Genomic DNA, 18,222 nt, shown 5'->3' with positions numbered 1-18,222 from the left:
GATTAGTTTGAGATGAAATGAACCTGAATTTTTCAGTCAGCCATTTTTTAAATTTACTTTGTTAATCATTGTGAACTTATTGGTAATTTCCTATAGATCCTGAATATATTTGAGCATGAACTTTTTGACTGTATATAAAAGAAAATATTTTGGTCTCTTTCATGTGTTAATAAAAAGGATTTCTGACCATTTCCAACTTTTGTTTTTTTGGTAATACAGCAGCGTTTATTTACATCCCAAGTCCTGATTGTGCCTCAGTTGTGAATATTTTACAAGTCACAGTGGTTAGGGGCCTATGACTAAAGCAAAAGTGAAGATTGGAGTTTCACATGTAGTAAAGAGATAAAAGCAAAGCAGAATTTCTCCAGATTGCCAAAGGAAAAAAAATGACCCAATTTTGGCTTCATGTTTTTCAGCTGGAGAGATAATTCCCTTCTGTTGTAACTGTGAGACAGTTTTATTTTACTTTTAATGAAGTTGTATTGATATTGGTTGTTTTGTGAATCCCATATGTCCTTTCTTTGTCACTATTCATCGAATTCTAACCTGGTAATTATGTTTTATAAACTCACCTGAGATAGACTTTTATTGACCCAGTTACTAATGACTTTTGCCTTTGAATGAGATCATGGTACAATTCTTGCTTCTCCAATCTTCTCCAAAGTTCCCCATTTTTTGTTATCATTATTTGAGCGTTCATGTCCAACTGTCCCTTGTTTTATAACACTGCTAAAAGGTATCATCCAGAAGTGTTTTTCTTTATGAAATTAGTGATATCATGTTCTATAAATGTGCTGACTACAGACTACTTAGAGTCAATGGAAGGAAAATATATTTGCATTGTTTTCTAAATGAGAGGACTGACTATTTTGTGACACTCAAAATGTACAATTCCTAACTTTAAAACTAAAATACACCTATTAAAGTTTGCATGTTCACTCTTAATTTGCAATTTTTTTTACTCTTCTTCCGACATGAGGTTATGGTGCTCAGTGAGATCTTTGTGTTCTTTTTATGACATTTAGTAGCTTTAGCATTCAGACCCAGAATGTATCACTAATGCAAAAGGTATTAACATGGATCATTTTAATGCTTTGTCATTGCAAAAGGGGCTTATGTGTAGTTAAGCCCATTCTGCACCAGATATAAACACAGGGCTTAAACTTGAGCATTCTTTGCACTAATTTTATCTTTCGTAATGATTACATATGTTTTTTCAAGTTGAAAAGTCCTTTCTGATAATAAATATTGTTGTCAGCCAAATTATACCTTTTTGGCCCAAACACAGAAATTAATTGTTGCATTTTCAACTCTTGAAGTAAAGCAAAAGGTTAGAAAAAGGAGGGGGCATGTGAGAGAAGATTCCTGTAAATCTGGATTTCATTCATAACATTTTTGTTCATTTTTTTGTATATCAGTTTACATTTTACATTTCTTGCCAAAAAATAAATCTTGTGTATCCTAAATGCCTAACAACTATGTTAAATGCATTTCCTAACTCATACAATGTTTGGAAAAACCTATTTTAAATGCTCTGAAACCTGCATTATTCCCATCATCTCTTCCCCTCTATTGGCATTATGATACGTTTTTCGGTGCATTACCAATAACAACTGTTACCACTCTTTGCAGAACCATGTAATTACCTCATGTCCATAGTTGTGGCATGAATGCACGGCTTTTTGTGTATATGGTGATAGAACACAGGATACAAACAATACAGGGATTTGCTCTTCTAAATGTTGCACTATAGCGTCCCTCATGCAGGAAAACGCCACAGGGTACCTTCATACTAGTTGTCAATACTGCTACACTCACACATCCTCTCCCTCTCTCTCTCTCTTCTTTATCTGTCTTTGCTCTGACAGGACACAAATGCACACACACACACATACATGCACACAAAGTTAAGTTCTATGGCTTCCAGCCGAGTGCTGAGCAGCTGGTTTAACTAGAAAGGTAGGAGACAGCTAATATGCACATACACACTCTGAAAGTAAACATAGTGATAGGTGTATATGTGTGCATGCACGTGGATGTGTGTACACACTCATACAAATTTGTCTCTGTGTGATAAGTGGGAGACAGGGCTAACACAACCTCTTTCAGACAAACACAGAGACTTTGTGGGAAAGAGTGTGTGTTCATGTGTCTTGTACTTTTACACTCATGAGCACCAAATGTCTACATGTATGTATAGAGAGATGAGGAGAAGTTGTCAAAGGGAAAACCAGCAAAACATCCATTAGTAGATCCAGGCAGCGGGTTAGAAAATTCAGGACACGTATTTTTATACATTTTTCTACTCAAACACATTCACACATGTACTGAGGATATCAAAATACATCATGACTTGTCCTTACATGATGAGTCAACAGAATGATTCACTTAAGATGACGCACACATTTTTATTTTTCTAAAATATCAAAAAGTTACAATGTTTTAAATTAAAGATGAAGAAGAAAACAACAAATATTTTAATTTTTCATTCTAATGCAGTAAACACATCCCAAAAATATGTGGAAATATAAGTAAGATAAGAAGACCATTAAAAGAGAGATAGCACAAACTAATTGACAGTTACTAAATGAGGCACGTATTTGAATTTAGTACACAGCACTGGATTAATTGTTTTTCAATTTGAACACACACACACACACACGTACACACACTCCTCCTTGACTTTTAAACCTAACTAACTTTCTCTGTTTTGTGTTTATCTTTTTACAACCAGTTTTAACATGGAGCCAAGTTATGACTTCCTGCACATCTACGAGGGTGAAGACTCTAATGGGCCGTTACTTGCAAGTCTCCAAGGCAACCAGGCCCCGGAGCGAATAGAGAGCAGTGGTAACAGTCTCTTCCTGGCATTCAGATCTGACGCCTCACTGGGCATGTCTGGGTTCGCCATCGAATATAGAGGTAATTAAACCCTAAATCTACAGCTTAACATAATGTCCACTGTGTTTTCTATAATGTACATTATCCAGCGAGATCCCCTTTAAGGTACATAATGATCAAATATTGTAAAACTATCTTATCTACAGACTATTGATTAGTTTTGATAGTAAAAGTAAAGCAAATAGTTCAACTTCTTTGTACTAGTAGCAGTAAAAGTAGCTGTAGAAATGATGGTAGTGGTAGTAGTAAAACAGCAGTAGTAGTAATAGACAGTAGTATAGTGGCAGCAGTAATAACAGTAGAGGCAGTGCAATATTGCAATATTAGTATTAGATGGTTACAGTATTGCAATTTGTACAGTGGCTGTAATAGTAATCAACTGGCAATCTCACAGCAGTGCACTATAGTTCAAACTACAAAAACAAACCAGATCACCTCGACATATCGTTCATGCCAACAACTTTGACAATACTCCTGATGAATTGGAGGACAAATAAGTGCTGTATTGATATTTTACTTTTTAAAAAGATATTGTGTGGGTCAGATAAGGCTTTTGCGCCTTTTTGTTTTAGGCGCAGATGGGAAACATCTGCCACAAACACATCATTTTAGAGAGTGTTTGCAAGGTGTGTCTCTCACCTCATTGCATTTGCATTTAAGGGAGGATCACAGGAATAACAGGGACATGTTGACAGTGGCTGATTATGTATTCCGCTGGATCTATTAAGGTCGCGCAATTTCCGCAGCAGTGCCAAACCGATTTGCAAGGGCCACAAGGAAGGCTGTGGTGAGGGAAACAAACATACATAAAAATCAATCATCAGAAACAAAAATTAAGTAATTAATGAGTCAGTATCTTATTAATGTCAGTGTGAGTTGTGGTTTGTGTTATAAAACTTTTTTTTTTAACTTGACCCTTGGCTGCAGCTGAGCCTTTTCTTGTAAGTAAATGTTAAATGATGAAGCTTCTAAGTGAGTGTTTTTAACTCAGAATTTGATTTGCCATAGTTTATTTTTCTTTTCCAATGACTGTATTTTTCCCTTCTAATGAATTAATATTTAGATAGGTGCTAAAGATTATATCATGATTCACAATAAGTTATATTTTTAGTAACAGTAACAGGTCAAAGTAAGTGTTTTGCAGTCAGGATCACAGCATTATTGGTTCTTTTCTCCTTTACTTGCATAGTGTCCAGGACCTGGCTGTGTAATGAGCTTCCCTCTTAGTAAATCAGATGCTGAATAAAAGTAGATTGTGGTTTTCGTAGTAAATATGGTCCCGTATTTGTCCTGTAACTACTTGTAATGGATGTTCTGTGCACTAAAGTTAAAAAAAACAACAACAACAAAACAACAACAACAAAAAGCTATCACTGTCACTAAATGCATTATGGTAAAATGTTGATACAGGAGGTCTGTTGTGCAGACGATAGTATTTTAAGCTGCCAACTCTATTAATTCCATCCTTTCTATACATCAGAGGTCTCTTTCAGTTGAAAGGACATGCTGTTCCATGTCAGCCCATGACTTGTTTACTTCCACAGATTGTGACTCATCCTGATTTTACAGACGTTGCTTGACTGCGGGTGATTCAACCACAATAGTCAATGCAGATCTGATGATTAGTTGTTTGACTAACTAGAGGCTAGATCTGCTCTGTCAAGTTTTATAAACTCATTTTAATCTTGTTTCTCTCACTCCATTTATCTCTAATTAAAAAAAGATTATCTCCCTCTCTGTTGTCTGTCTCCTCACACTACCTCACAACTCTGTACTTTTGTCATTAATTCACTACCTTTCATCTGCCATCTCTCTAATTAAAACACAACCTTAATCATCTCTGTGTTTTACTTCCATCTTGCCCTCCACCTCACTCCCTCTCTGTCTGTCGGTTTCCCTCCATCAAGCCCAATATCTAATTCTTATTGGATGATCACAGGAAAGCAAACAAGCTGGCCCAACGCCAAGTCATAAAGATCCAAGAGAGTTTTTGACCATGGTTGACACCTCATTTTTTACTCCTCATTTTTTACTTCCTCTTTTTTTGACTCCTCCTTTACCCTTATGTGTTCCTTGACCTCCCATGGGGGAAAATATATTAAAAGTTAATAGAAGATGTTCAATATAGCCTATATATGGGGTCAACAAATAGCAGCCTATCGACTAAATTACCACCAAAATAGTTTTGCCCCAATTACTTTTTCTTTATTGAGCTGCATAAATGATTTAAGTATTTTTTAGAAATCTGTAACTATTGGCTATAACTGTATATTTAAATTCGAATGAAAATGACATGAATTTGTCATCAATAACACCAATGTGGAGAGCAAATCGTTACAGTGCCTTTTTCTGCACCACATGGGAGACTGTGGTTTAGTGCATGGCCCTGATGTTGGCTCTAATGATCTTACCATATGAATAAATAATGAAAAATAAAAACTGTTCATTTTAAATTAGTAATATTCCAAATTAGTTGGGCTTTGTCTTTGTGCAATAACACAAACCCTCTCCATTCTCCACAGAAAAACCAAGAGAGGCCTGTTTTGACCCTGGCAACATTATGAATGGCAGTCGGACAGGTTATGACTATAAACTGGGATCTCAGGTCTCGTACAACTGTCACCATGGCTACACAACTGTGGGCGGGGATACCATCACCTGTGTCATGGGGCATGATGGGAAGCCAGTGTGGGACAGGGCTCTGCCATCATGTAAAGGTAGGAGACATACATCAAGAACTGCATCCTTACAAACACAGTCACCAACATGATGGAAAGCTGATGTTGGTCAATACCTGCTTATTTTGCACTATTAAAAAACCACCTGCTTGCATACACACATATATATCTATATATATATATATATATATATATATTATATATAGATATAGATATATATGTATCTATATATATATATATATATGGTATACTACAGTGTTACTGTCAAAACTGAATCTCTACAGGCATCCTGGTAACTGAATGGTTAAGGTGCATAACATTTAAATGCAGTATCCTCTATTTGATTCCAGCTAGGGACCATGTGTTAGTCCTCTCTCTCTCCCTTGTTTCATGTCTACCTCTGTGCTGTCAGTTATTCAATAATGGTGAAAATGCCACAGAAATGTTTTTTTTTATAATTTCACGTAGTACACAACACTTGTGGTTACCATAGAACTCCACTTAGGTAGCAATACCATGCAAAATTATGATGACTGATTTTCCAAAACTTTGTTTAAATGGTGTAAAACTTACTGGTCCAATAACTACAATTTTGTTTGTGTCCAAGTGTATATGTGCGTGCGTGCGTGTGTGTGAGCGTGCGTGCATGCATGAGTGTGATCTCTAAAGTGACAGAAACCTGACCTGGTCCATGTGGCTAAAAAATTCAAATAAGCCACAGAGCAAGGTAGCAAGACAAGGGAGGAATTTTAAAATGAGCAAGAAAGACACACACACAGACAGACAATACACACTTACTTATACCTCTTAACAATTTGACAAAGCCTCCCGTGAAAGCTCTGTTTAATAATGTCTGAGAGACAGTGAAGAGGGGGGTTGGGGGTGGAGGGTGGGAGAGAATAAAGATGAGATAATTGCACTCAGAGTAGCTATTTGAGACCAGCAATGAATAACAGACGGCAAGGAAGAAAAAAGCTCATCAAGTAATTTTATCTTATTATTACATTCATCTAGTTTATTTCAAGATAATACTGCCACTTATTGACTAAAGATATGTTACCGTTGGAATCTGGAAAGTTCAGCTGTTGAACACAAAGAAGACACGAAAATCTTGCTTGTAAGGGTTAAGAGACAAGAAAGTAAGAGCTGGGGGAGGCAGAAATCTAGAAAAAAAAATCCAGAATTTGAAGATACAGCTGCTCTCTTGCAGCATAGGCATGCGCTTCATAGATGCACACAACGCAGCCATGAGGCTTTGGCTGTGGTAGCAGAAGGCTAAAGTATAAGCAACATTCAACATAAGCACTACTCGCCAGATTTCATGGTAAAATACATAACCAACCACTACAAGACAATTAGATATCACAGGAAAATGAAGTAAGCAGCCTGTTACCTGTCCAGGACAAGTACAGCAAACTCTCTCAATCTGAATGCTTCACTGCTATTAACCTTAGACTACATATAAAGATGGATTTAGCCTCCGTGATGTCACCCATAAGTCTCTGACGAAGAGTGGTTTTGAAGCTCAGAATGGGCTGCTCCACCCTTGCCGTCGTGGCAATTTCTGATTTTGCATAACTCTCCTGAATATTGACACATATCCATCTCAAGGGACGTATACACACACTTGCATTTGTAGAACAGCCAATAGGAACACCCTCTGAAAAGACCTGTGATTGGCCAAAGTTACTTTATGTCTTGAATGTATAATCGCGTTGTCTTGGTGCACTATCAGCCCACTAAAAGTAATTTTGCAGTATTTCCAGTCAATCAGTTTGCTAGTCGGTCACTCAGATAGGCTATCAAGAAGTCAGTTAATCAGCTATTGGGCAGTAATTTAACCAATCAAACAAATATAAAACAAATGTAGTTATTTGGCTGGACCGCTGACCAGCCAGTTACTTGGGCATAATGAAGTGTTTTCAGTGTTTGGCAACTTTAACCAACCCTCTCCGTGATAACACAAAGAACTGATGTTCATTAGCAAATGAGTGGCTTTGCTTTCCTTCACAATAATATATTTATGAACACAAGCCAAGTATTGACATTTTAGTCATATTTGAAGGCTAATAATGGAAGACCACATAATGGTTTCCTATCAAATAAAAAATGATCTGATACTCAGAATGGCATCGAACTTCATCTGGCAATTGATTCATGTCCTTTTACTGTAATTGATTTTGACATAATTTCCTCCATAAGGTGTGTTTCTTTCAGGTTGTTACTGTGGTTAAGCAAGATTAATACAGTGCACTTGTATTGTAACTCCAATACACAGAGTGTCATTACACATTATGAATTCTTTTATCATACTGTCATTCTGGGTTCATCACAGTGCACAGAAAGCATTATTATATTGGCTCCTGTGCCAAACTATAGCCCGATAGCTTGAAAAATATATTAAACATTGACAGTTTCATATATTCCCATGTTGTGACTGTGTACATGATGTTTTAGAGGTTCTTGGTTGAACCATATTACAGCAATATCAGGCCTGCTGTTCATTGGATCAGTTGTCTGCTCTGTTTCTTCACAGCAAGACAGTCTTGAATTTGGTTCCTGGCCCAGGCCCTCTCTGTGTCCCAGATACATGGATCGATCTGCTGAGAGTGCTGTCACCTAAACTATAGGACAATTCACATAATCCAAGCAGAACAATTTAACTAAATCCAGTCCTACCCAGTAATCTTGCTCTTTTCCTCCCTCGGCTCTTATTGCACATTGAATTTTCTCACCACATAGTTAGGGAAGTTTCTCTGTCTGTCTGTCTCTCTATCTTTGGGCAGCTCCTGGGGCTTTTAGACCAAACTCATTAGACAGGGTGAGACCTCTTTAAATAATACATCTCCACTTACACTCCCACTGTCTCCTCTCTTCTTCCTCTCCCCACATGTTCGTCTTTTCTCCTCCTTCTCTTTCCTTTTTTTCTGTAACTACTTCTCACTCTCCTCTCTCTCTTCCCTCTGTTTTCATCCTCTCTCTCTCTCATTCTGCCTTCCTCCCACCTCCTCTATCTGTGTCTGATTTACTCTATATTTTTCCCTCACTATTTCTCATTGGCTCTCTCTCCCATTCTTGCTCTCTGCCTCTCCCTCTCTCTATCTCTCTCTCTCTCTCTCTCTCTCTCTCTCTCTCTCACACACACACAGATGCGCACACACGCGCACACACATACATACACGCGCACCTCCCATCTCAAACCGCTCTTTTATTGGTTTCCATGGTAACTAAGAGCTGGTGCGAGAAAGAAGGAATTCTCCGTGACTGTTGATAGGGTTACGTGTGTGTGTGTGTGTGTGTGTGTGTGTGTGTGTGTGTGTGTGTGTGTGGGAGAGAGAGAGACAGAGTGGGAGAGAGAGAGACAGAGAGGTAAAGTGAGAGAGAGACGTAGCTATTACAGAGTGCCGCCTAGAGGCAGTATTCACACACACAGGCACACACACACACAAACATGCACACCAAATACAGTATACCACTGGTAGTTATAGGTACAGGCTCAATCTTTGATGACACTATATATGTTTACATATCAGTTTATATGTTAGATCCACAGAAGTTCACAGCTGGCCATGTCCTGTGTGTATGTGTGTGTCTGTAGTTTTGTACTCGTATATTGTTGTGGAACATTGTCTATGTTCCTGTTATGAAGACCCAAACAAACTTTTATTTTGTTTGTCAACTGAGATTATATCAATTGATTCTCCTGACTGAAATACTTTTCTTCAGTCTTAAACTGCCCTTTTTACCAGAGAGCCAAGATCTTCACAGAATGCTTGTGTGTATTTTAAGGGTTTTTCTTGTTTGCATTATATGTCACAGAAGTCAGGAAAGTTCCAAAATGTTCAAAACAGCATCAATACCATCAGTACAACAAAGAAACCCTGTCATAAAACAGGACCATTTTACCACTTCCCTGTGGGGTTTGAGACCTATGGAGCTGTTTTATTTTTTACATGCACACAGGTAATGTGAAACACAGTCCTACCAATGGTGTCACACTATCCTACTAATCAACAAGTGGTGGTAATGCTGCACTGCATCAGCAAAGGTAAAGAAGACTGTAAGCTAGTAAATATAAATGCAAACAATGCCAGATTTATAATACTTTAAGATGAGCTTTGCAAATGTTCAATAGGGAAAGGAAATACACATTACACATTTGTTGAATTTATTTTGGTGGAGACCACTGTGTGACAACAACTTCTGTTTGTTTAAAAGAAATGTCCACGGAGCCCTTTCAAAGACAGTCAACACTTGCTTCACAGTTATTTAAGAATAAAAGCCTTCCAGTGCCTCAAAAGGCATAGTTCCCCTGTTCCTGCTAGGTTTTTAATTTGAAAGGAGGAAGGGTTCATTTAATTGACAGCTCCATGTCTTTAAAACGATAGATATCGCAGCCACCGCACTTGGCAGAAGTTACCTCCTGCTCTTTATGCGGGGTGGTTGGCATTGAAGTCGCTCCCTTCAGACGTTGTTCAACTGAGGGCCGAGCTGTATGTTTCAGACCTTGGGACTTCACAGGGTTTTCAAGTGGGCACCCCACTTCACCGGTGTTTCATCAACTGGCCCACGACACTTCAGTGGAGCTTGACAGCAGAACCAGCATCCTGGAACTGCTCCCTAGGCCCTTCCGGTCTTCACAATTCAGCTCTGACCCCCCTCTCCTCTGCCAGCCTAGTTTAGCCACTGCTCGCTTCTCTTTAGCCACAGCCATCTGGATGCCGTCTCTGCCTGCCTTGAAGTGTCGTTCACCAGGTTCTTGCGGGTTGCACCTCTGACCCCGAGCATCCCCAGTGCGCTCCAGAGTGACTGTCCAGGGAAGCCCCTGCAACCAACCTCCACTGGTAAGTTCTAGGCTCTCCACCCTCTCTGCTGGCCCTCCAAGATGAGGGACCGATATTTGCTCAGCTTGCGTTCATGTGCCTCCTCGATCCTTTCCTCCCAGGGTACCGTCAGTTCTATCAAGGCAACCTGCTTTGTTGTCCGGGACCAGAGCACAATGTCTGGTCAGAGGTTGGTAACTGCTATCTCCTCAGGAAACTTGAGTTGCCTTCCAAGGTCGACTCTCATTTCCCAGTCCTTTGCCGTACCAAGGATCCCTGTACATTTGTCCCGCCTGCCTGCCTGCCTTCTCCCCAGGCCTGAGAAAGCCGATAAAGCAGAGGCCTTTGTCTTGGGCCTTGGTTCCTTGTCGCTTCCTCTCCTTATCCAGTCCATCGGCAAGTCGTGCCAGCACCGTGGCGCCACCTGAACCTCCCCTCAGTCAGGCTTGCTTGACAGGAGGACAGAATGTGTTCCAGGTTTGCTGGTTTATTGCACTGTGTACAGGAGTGATCCTCTGTCACTCTCCATCTTTGGAGGTTTGTTGGCGTTGGCAGTACATCATAAACAGAGCTGAGCAGGAACTTTATCCGATGCCCCTCCATATTCCAGATGTCTTTCCAACTCAGAGATCTCACACGGACACCGTCCCACCGGGTCCAGCTGCCCTGCTGTTTCATGGTTACTGCCCTGGCTTGTCCGCCCTCTTCCTCCACTGCCCAAATCTCCTTCTGCACCATCTCTCTCCGGTCCTTTGCCTTTGCCTCCTTCCAGCTTGCTCGGGTGATGACTCCCAGGCCTAGCCTCCCTTGAGTCACCGTGCCCATGATATCAGCATGTTGTAAGCGCTCCTCCGCTTCCGTTACTTAACCTAAATAAAAAGATCAAATGAAAACAGTATTTGTGTTAGTTAGTTTGACTTGACTCAGTTTTCACACTGGTGTAATTAGAGTTGTAAAAAGATGCATTATGCTGACTTAACAGAGTACAGGTAATTCAACCTCTTCTTAGTGTGTTTTTTTTTTTTTACCCAGACTGTATTCGTTCAAGTACACCTTTACAAGGTTTTTTACTAGTGGAGGATACATGCAGGTTGGGTTCACAGGCTGAGTGGAAGAGCGCTTTTCATATTGCCTTTAAAGAGCATATTGAAAAATAATTTCCATCACTGTAAGTCTGTTTTCAAATCATGTGTACACCTTCGAGATGAAACCAATGACTAATAATCTGCTCCCTGATTGTAGGAAATACTCAGGCTGCTTCTACATATTCAACATCCATGTTGTTTGCCTTTTGTTCTGAGGTACACTGACAAAAAACACAGACAACACACTATAAATCTGTAACTGGTGGGAGTTAGTTGTTGTTGTTAATGACAGTTGACAAGTCTTACTTATTGCAATTTCCCTCTTTTACTACTTTGCAAATCAGTTTTGTGATAAAGGATGATAGAATTTTTTGTGTGAGGAACATTCAGAGTCTAAGTGGCATAGACAGTACACGGCAAAACCATTTTTCTGAAGTTTCAAGGAATTTTATTGTCATTATGTTTTCTGATGAAAAGAAAGATACTCTGTTGTGTATATGTAGAGCTCAGTCAAGAGTCTGTGGTTATTTACGCTATCCAGATGAATTCCTTTCCCTGAAAAGTTGATGTCACTGTAACTGCTGTGTTTATGGTTGTCAAAATTAGTGTGTTACACAACTTTAAAAGTTTAGGGCATTTCAAAGATCTTTTCTTGTACTCTCAATACCACCCCAAAGCCTCCACTGTGTGTGTAAGAGGAAAAGGAAAATGAGACACAGACAGTGAGACGTAGGACTGCGAAAATGTTTTGTACATGTGTTCTTCTGTATGTGTGTGGATGATCAAAGTGCATGGATGCGTGAGAGAAAGAGAATGACTTTCATTGCGTTTTTTTGCATTTTTTTATATATGTATGTGTGTGTGTGAGTGATCAAAGCAGATGTGTGTCAAGGCTTTTGATAGGGCTGACACCTGAGCCTAGAGCAGCACCACTGGGGGATTGTGGGTAGATCAAGACAAGACCTCTAGACCTCAGGGGTTCAATGCAGCAGCACAACAAAAATCAATCCAAAAAATATCAATCGATGTCAGTGCGCGGGACCAGGAGGAGAGGAAAGAAAGAGGATGATTACTCTGATGCTTTAGGAAACAAAAAGAAAGTAGGGAGGGATAGTAGTGGGGAGGAGGAGGATGAGTAGGTGGGAGTACAAATGTCTAGCAAAGAAATAGAAACCAGCCAAGTTTCGCTGTATCTTTCATTCTAGGCATGTAAATCAGTTTTACTGTGCAAGCCTTAGCCAAGAATAAAGGCCCAGTCTTAATGTCCACATTCACGCTCTCATAGACTTTGACATGTGTTACTGAAAAGCCTGCAAGGGCTCAGGGCTGTCCCACTGTGAAATTGGAAAGTGCTTCAGGGTTCTCTGGTGCACTTTTTGAGCCTTTTATGCACAGTTTCCTTCAAGACTGAAATGCTGAAGATTTTGCTTGAGGGAATTACCCTCAACAGAGTGTCCAAAAAAAAACATTGAAAGAGCTAATAATAAGGAGCTAATAGATACTAACAGGGTATTGTAATATTTTAAACATGAGCCACAGTCAGTTTTATTTAAGTACACATGAAAATCACATCCTCACATCTTAGTGGCAACAGAAAGTCCGTGACCTAGGCAACATATTAATACAGAACACGCTCTACCATTTCTCATACAGCATCTTCAACCTCTGCACCCTCCTGTTCTCACATTTTCATTTTCAACAAGCACAGTGGAGGTGATGATAATTAAAGTCTGTTAGGGATCACAGCTGATACCGTGGGTGGACACTGGGATGGGGCCACAGAGGTACACACGCACACACAGAGGTACACCCACAGAAATATACACACTAGCAAACAAAACAAGACAAGAAGTGTAGTCTACAGGCCAGAAAAGGTGAGAGGAAAAGCGTTAAGAATGCACAGCATGTGTGTTTGGGGGACGGGGGTTGGCGGACACACACACCACACATACATACACATTCACAAACACTTACACCAATTTCTTTGACCTCTGCTTGTCTAACCTGGAGTATAAATGTGCACACGCCCACATACTGTTTGCACACCAGGCTGAAGATGGATCAAGCTACTGTTAGGTCTGTTTCTCGTGGGTCATGCAGCCGTAGTAGGGATTAATAGGCTTTTCTTTTTAAAACTGCAGCACTCTAATACAGGAGATCCCACAGTGTGCTCCAGCTCAGCACAACATAAATTCATTCACTAAAGTTTTTATCCTGCTGTGTTGCTGTGAAGAGGATGGACCTAATCTGAAGGGGATGCAGCAGAAGTGCCATTGCAGTTATAAAAACATGTGCCACTGCATGTTGGCACATTTCTAGCTTTCTAAATAGACATTTTAATATGATATATAGGTACCATATACTGTTACATCACACCGTAGTGCCATAGGATGTATTGATTACAGGTGTGTGTTTTCTCTCATCCATCCACAATCTGCAGTCGTCTATCAGAGACGTAGCTTCTTTTATAAAATATTTTATTAATTTTGATGATAAATATAAATTTAGATGTATATTGTTTATGGATATTATTTGCATACACACACACACACACAAATACGCATGCAAAGACAGAAATGAACAGCACTGTACTTTAGCATTATATAATAAAAAACCTTGGAGCCGCAAGGGTCCAAGTGATATTTGGGGACAACATGAATTTTCTGCTAAACTAAACAACTTTTGAGCCAAATGCAGTCAGTTGGATTTTTTGAAGAATACATAAGAATAACAGATTAGAGCAGTGATACGCTCGCCAGTTTTGAATGTAATGGGCAGTGCCCCCAGCAGCAGGAAACAAATGAAAAAAAGAGCCATGTTTAAAATCTGAATGCTTCATTGCAACATGATGAACTACATGATGAACTACTAACTATATTGTTACCTTCTGCTGTTGCTACAGTGTAGTACGTAAGTATCTGTACGGTGACATTTTGTGTTGCTTTGGCTGTATCCTGCAAACTGGATGAGCGTGAAATAGTGACAATTATGTTAAAGTGTTGACCATCGGGTTTAAGGGTATTTGAGGGTGTTTTAATACTACCTCATGATTTTAGGACAATCCAGCAGGAAAAAGAACCTAACATACACATAGGACCTATCGAAATGTAAGACAGAAGTGTTCTATGAACAAGCAGAGGAACCTCAATCCATCTAATCATACTTTTCAGGAAACAAACAGTAAGTGAAGCTGGCTGTAGTTCAGACCTGGCAGAGCATCACTAGGGAAGATACCAAGTGTGTGCTGATATCTGTGGGCTTTAGAACTGAGTGAGTCACTTATTTATTTATTTTAATCTTTATTTATTCAGAGGACTATCACTGACAGCCAAGTTCTCTTTTTAAGGAAGGCCACTATCAGTCATACAGTTGCACACATTCACACCTGGAATTTACCCAGAATAACCACAGTCTGATCTGTTGGCCACTGACCAGCTCCACTGGAGTGGTTGGGGGTTAAGGGCCTTGTTCAGTGAGAGCAATGAGGGAAGGGAAAATGCTGCTCTTTTACTTTCTCCATACAGATGTAACCTTCCAGTAAAGGGGTTATCAAATATTTTCATTACAAATATGCTGGAGTGCAAAAATGTGTCACGGTCCACATTTTCTGTATATTGTGACCAATGTATAAAGTGGCTGTAGCCATCCATTTTCTTTATCCATTCATTGTATTCAGAGTCATGGAGGGTTCCCAGCATGACCTGTGTGATAGGTATTGTAACCCCTGGACACACTGCTATTTAAGCACAGGCCTAACACATACAGATTGACAATTTTTCACATTCAGTGGCCAGTTTACAGTCGTTAGGTTTCCAGTTTACCTAACAAGCACTGTTTAGTGGTTGGCATTAAGGTGACAGTATATAGTGATTAACTCCCTAAACAAGTCAAGGTCTTACCTAGTGCAAGCTAAATCTGACTATAATTTATGTGTGTCCCTGCAATTCTAAGACACTGTATGTACACAAAAGCACATTGCAAACCTATTTGTGCTTGCAGCCTGTGTGAAATTAGCATCTGTTTTCGGGGCAATGGCTTTTTATGTACTCAGTGACTAGATGTATTTTGTTAGTGAAGGAGCACTCAAAAGGTGCAGGGAAACAAAAATAATTTATAAAAAAAAAATGAACAAAAACTTACAGTTGCAAGCAGCATTGAGCAGGCCCTCGCACTGTCACACACATTGGGGATACTGGGAGTAGGCAAGTCAATGCAGCTGTGCATCATCACGACCAATGGATGCCATGTTTAGATGTAATATGTGATTTCCTGCTATGTGGCACCAAACATTATGCCAAGCATTATGTACATAAAACATGTATATTTTCACCCCACTGTCACCTGCAAAGTTTCATGAGTTTTTGAGAATGTGTAGGCCCTCAAAAATCGGATTTATTTTCAGGAAGAAGAAGATAAATTACCAGGGCAATTCCAATAGGGTCTTAACACCTGTCAGTGCTCAACCCTAAAAATGCCAGTGTAGCAGGCCGGGCCGTTCTGTTAAATAGAAAAAACACTTAATTAGTTATCAAATATCAGATTAAATATAATAAGTTTGGACAGTCAAGTCTGAAAAGCTGCTGGGCTGCATATAACCAACACCATGTCGTATTACAAAAACATGTAATTGAGTAAGCATCAGTCTGAGTTCAAATTGATTGACATAACTCAAAATGCCCTTTTTATATGGTGTTATAAATTTTGCAGATATTGTGTTCATTTTACTGCTTTTTTTTATTTCTCAAAAGCTGATTGTTATTTTGTAATTCAGTGCAACCCCCCTGCACACCTCTACATTGTGTTTTTAACCCGTTCTGTGCTGCGATTTCTATAGAATATATTTTATATTCTTTTTATATTATATATTCATATTCATTATATATTCTCTCGCTTCCCACAATAACCTTCTTTTGGCACATTTACAGCAACTTGCACTTGCTCTTCAAGGTGAATAAGTTTCCAGACATGGCCCTTGCAATTTGTGAACATTATTAAGTGCAGGAGATAGACCTACACTTATATATCATGCTGCCATTTGCACAATCCTTCCCTAAATGCATACACATAAAGCCGAGAGGGGCACTTCACGAATCTCACGGAAGATGCACCTTGGTAAACAGATAAAGTGCCTTTCCAGACTGGTGAATCTGTTTGATAATAATATGCATGTCTTTCAGGAACAGATTGTGTTTGAAGTGAAGTGCAAAAGCCTTTATGAATCTTGCCCTCTCTCTTTGAAAAATACACACTTTAAAAAACATGTGAGCAGTACCTAAAACATGGCATTAAGATGTTTTTAAAGTTTAAAAAATCTCTCTGTCTTTCTACAGCTCCATGCGGTGGACAGTATGGTGGATCTGAAGGAGTTGTTTTATCTCCAAACTATCCCCTAAACTACACTACAAGACAGACTTGCTCCTATTACATCACTGTGTCTCCACAGTTTGGTAAGTGCATAAATAAGCATACCGTACATGCTTATACAACACAAAAGCTAATTTATATATTTATTCATTTCTATGATTATTTGTCTGTCTTCTGGTTTGTTCATCTTCTCCAGTGGTGTTTGGTCAGTTTGCCGTTTTCCAGACAGCAATGAATGACTCTGTTGAGCTGTTTGATGGAGCCAATGAGAACGCTCGATTGCTTAGCTCCCTGGCTGGGTCACATTCAGGTGAGTCTCTGAATGGGACTGATTAAGTGTCAGACACAGCTGAAGGAAGGCTATTGGGTCATGCTACCATAAAAGAAACTGGTTTCTGATTGTTTTTTTTTAACCTGTGACTTAACATGCCAATCTATTTTTAAAAAGCTGCCACTCAGTTTTTATGTTTTAAAGTTTTCTGCTGTTTTCCTTTTTTGGTTGCTCCTGAACACATTTTTGAACAAGGAAAATAATGAAATCCTCTGTAAGCAAGCAGCTCTTGGGGGCTGTAGAACACAACACCAGTGTTCGTTATCACAGTTTATTTGACAGTGATGTATTTGGTGAAAATCCATTATGGGATATCTTTACAAGAAGGAATCAGCAGTAGGGCCCGTACAACGTACAGTAGCACTGGTACTCCTCAACATAATCCTCCCTGGGTTTCCTTATCCTTCAACTTTGAGTCATCCCAGTTTGGCAACAGTTTGAGGCGCTACATAATAACACACTTAGAATGGATGCAGATTGAAAGATGAGGCAAAAATCAATGTAAATGTCATAGTGTGAAGAATGAAATATGAAGAAATATTGATTAACATAGTTTCTGGCTAAATGTGCTCTCATTGCCTCAGAGTTTCATGTTCCTCTGTTGTGTGTCACGGCCAGGGGGCTTGCTGCAGGGTAACCCCAGTGGAACTGACATTTAATTTCTTTCTGTGAAAAACAGGACTTTTTAAATATTTTCTCTGTTTTGTTTATTCTTTTGTGTGCTTGTAGAATTACGAGTGAGAAAAATTACACTGTTTAATAAAAGACAAGACTGTAACTACCAGTAAAGTTATCTTAACAATAACTAGAGGACAGTGGAGTTTGAGAATAAAAACATGAATATGATTAATGATGATAGTTCCCTCAAACATTTATTTCTATTGTACACCAAGGCCCATAGTTTTGTTTCTATATGCTTTTTTTTTATATTTTCCTTCATGGAGTGGATCAGTGAGCTTATATCAGCATATAAAGAGGATGTGACAGTTTTTGTTTGGCTAAATGTAGCTGCACATTGTGCAACATTTTTCTTTCCAACT

The 18,222-nt window shown here is 39.3% G+C and overlaps 1 protein-coding gene across 1 annotated transcript in view; it reads left to right on the top strand.

The window, feature by feature from the left end:
• Positions 1 to 18,222, top strand: part of LOC111645918 (CUB and sushi domain-containing protein 1-like) — a 282,987-nt gene that overhangs the window by 184,797 nt on the left and 79,968 nt on the right. Inside the window, exons 29-32 of the mRNA XM_087170782.1 lie at positions 2,735 to 2,922; positions 5,424 to 5,618; positions 16,818 to 16,934; positions 17,048 to 17,161. Coding sequence (XP_087026908.1) covers positions 2,735 to 2,922; positions 5,424 to 5,618; positions 16,818 to 16,934; positions 17,048 to 17,161 — 614 coding nt within the window. The remainder of the gene's footprint in view (positions 1 to 2,734; positions 2,923 to 5,423; positions 5,619 to 16,817; positions 16,935 to 17,047; positions 17,162 to 18,222) is intronic.

This window comes from Seriola lalandi, unplaced genomic scaffold (genome assembly GCF_002814215.2).
Source record: "Seriola lalandi dorsalis isolate HSWRI2012SDOR001 ecotype SW California unplaced genomic scaffold, Sedor1 jcf7180002054959, whole genome shotgun sequence".
NCBI lineage: Eukaryota > Metazoa > Chordata > Actinopteri > Carangiformes > Carangidae > Seriola > Seriola lalandi.
Note: the sequence above shows the minus strand (reverse complement) of the source record. Positions and strands in the feature narration are given on the sequence as shown.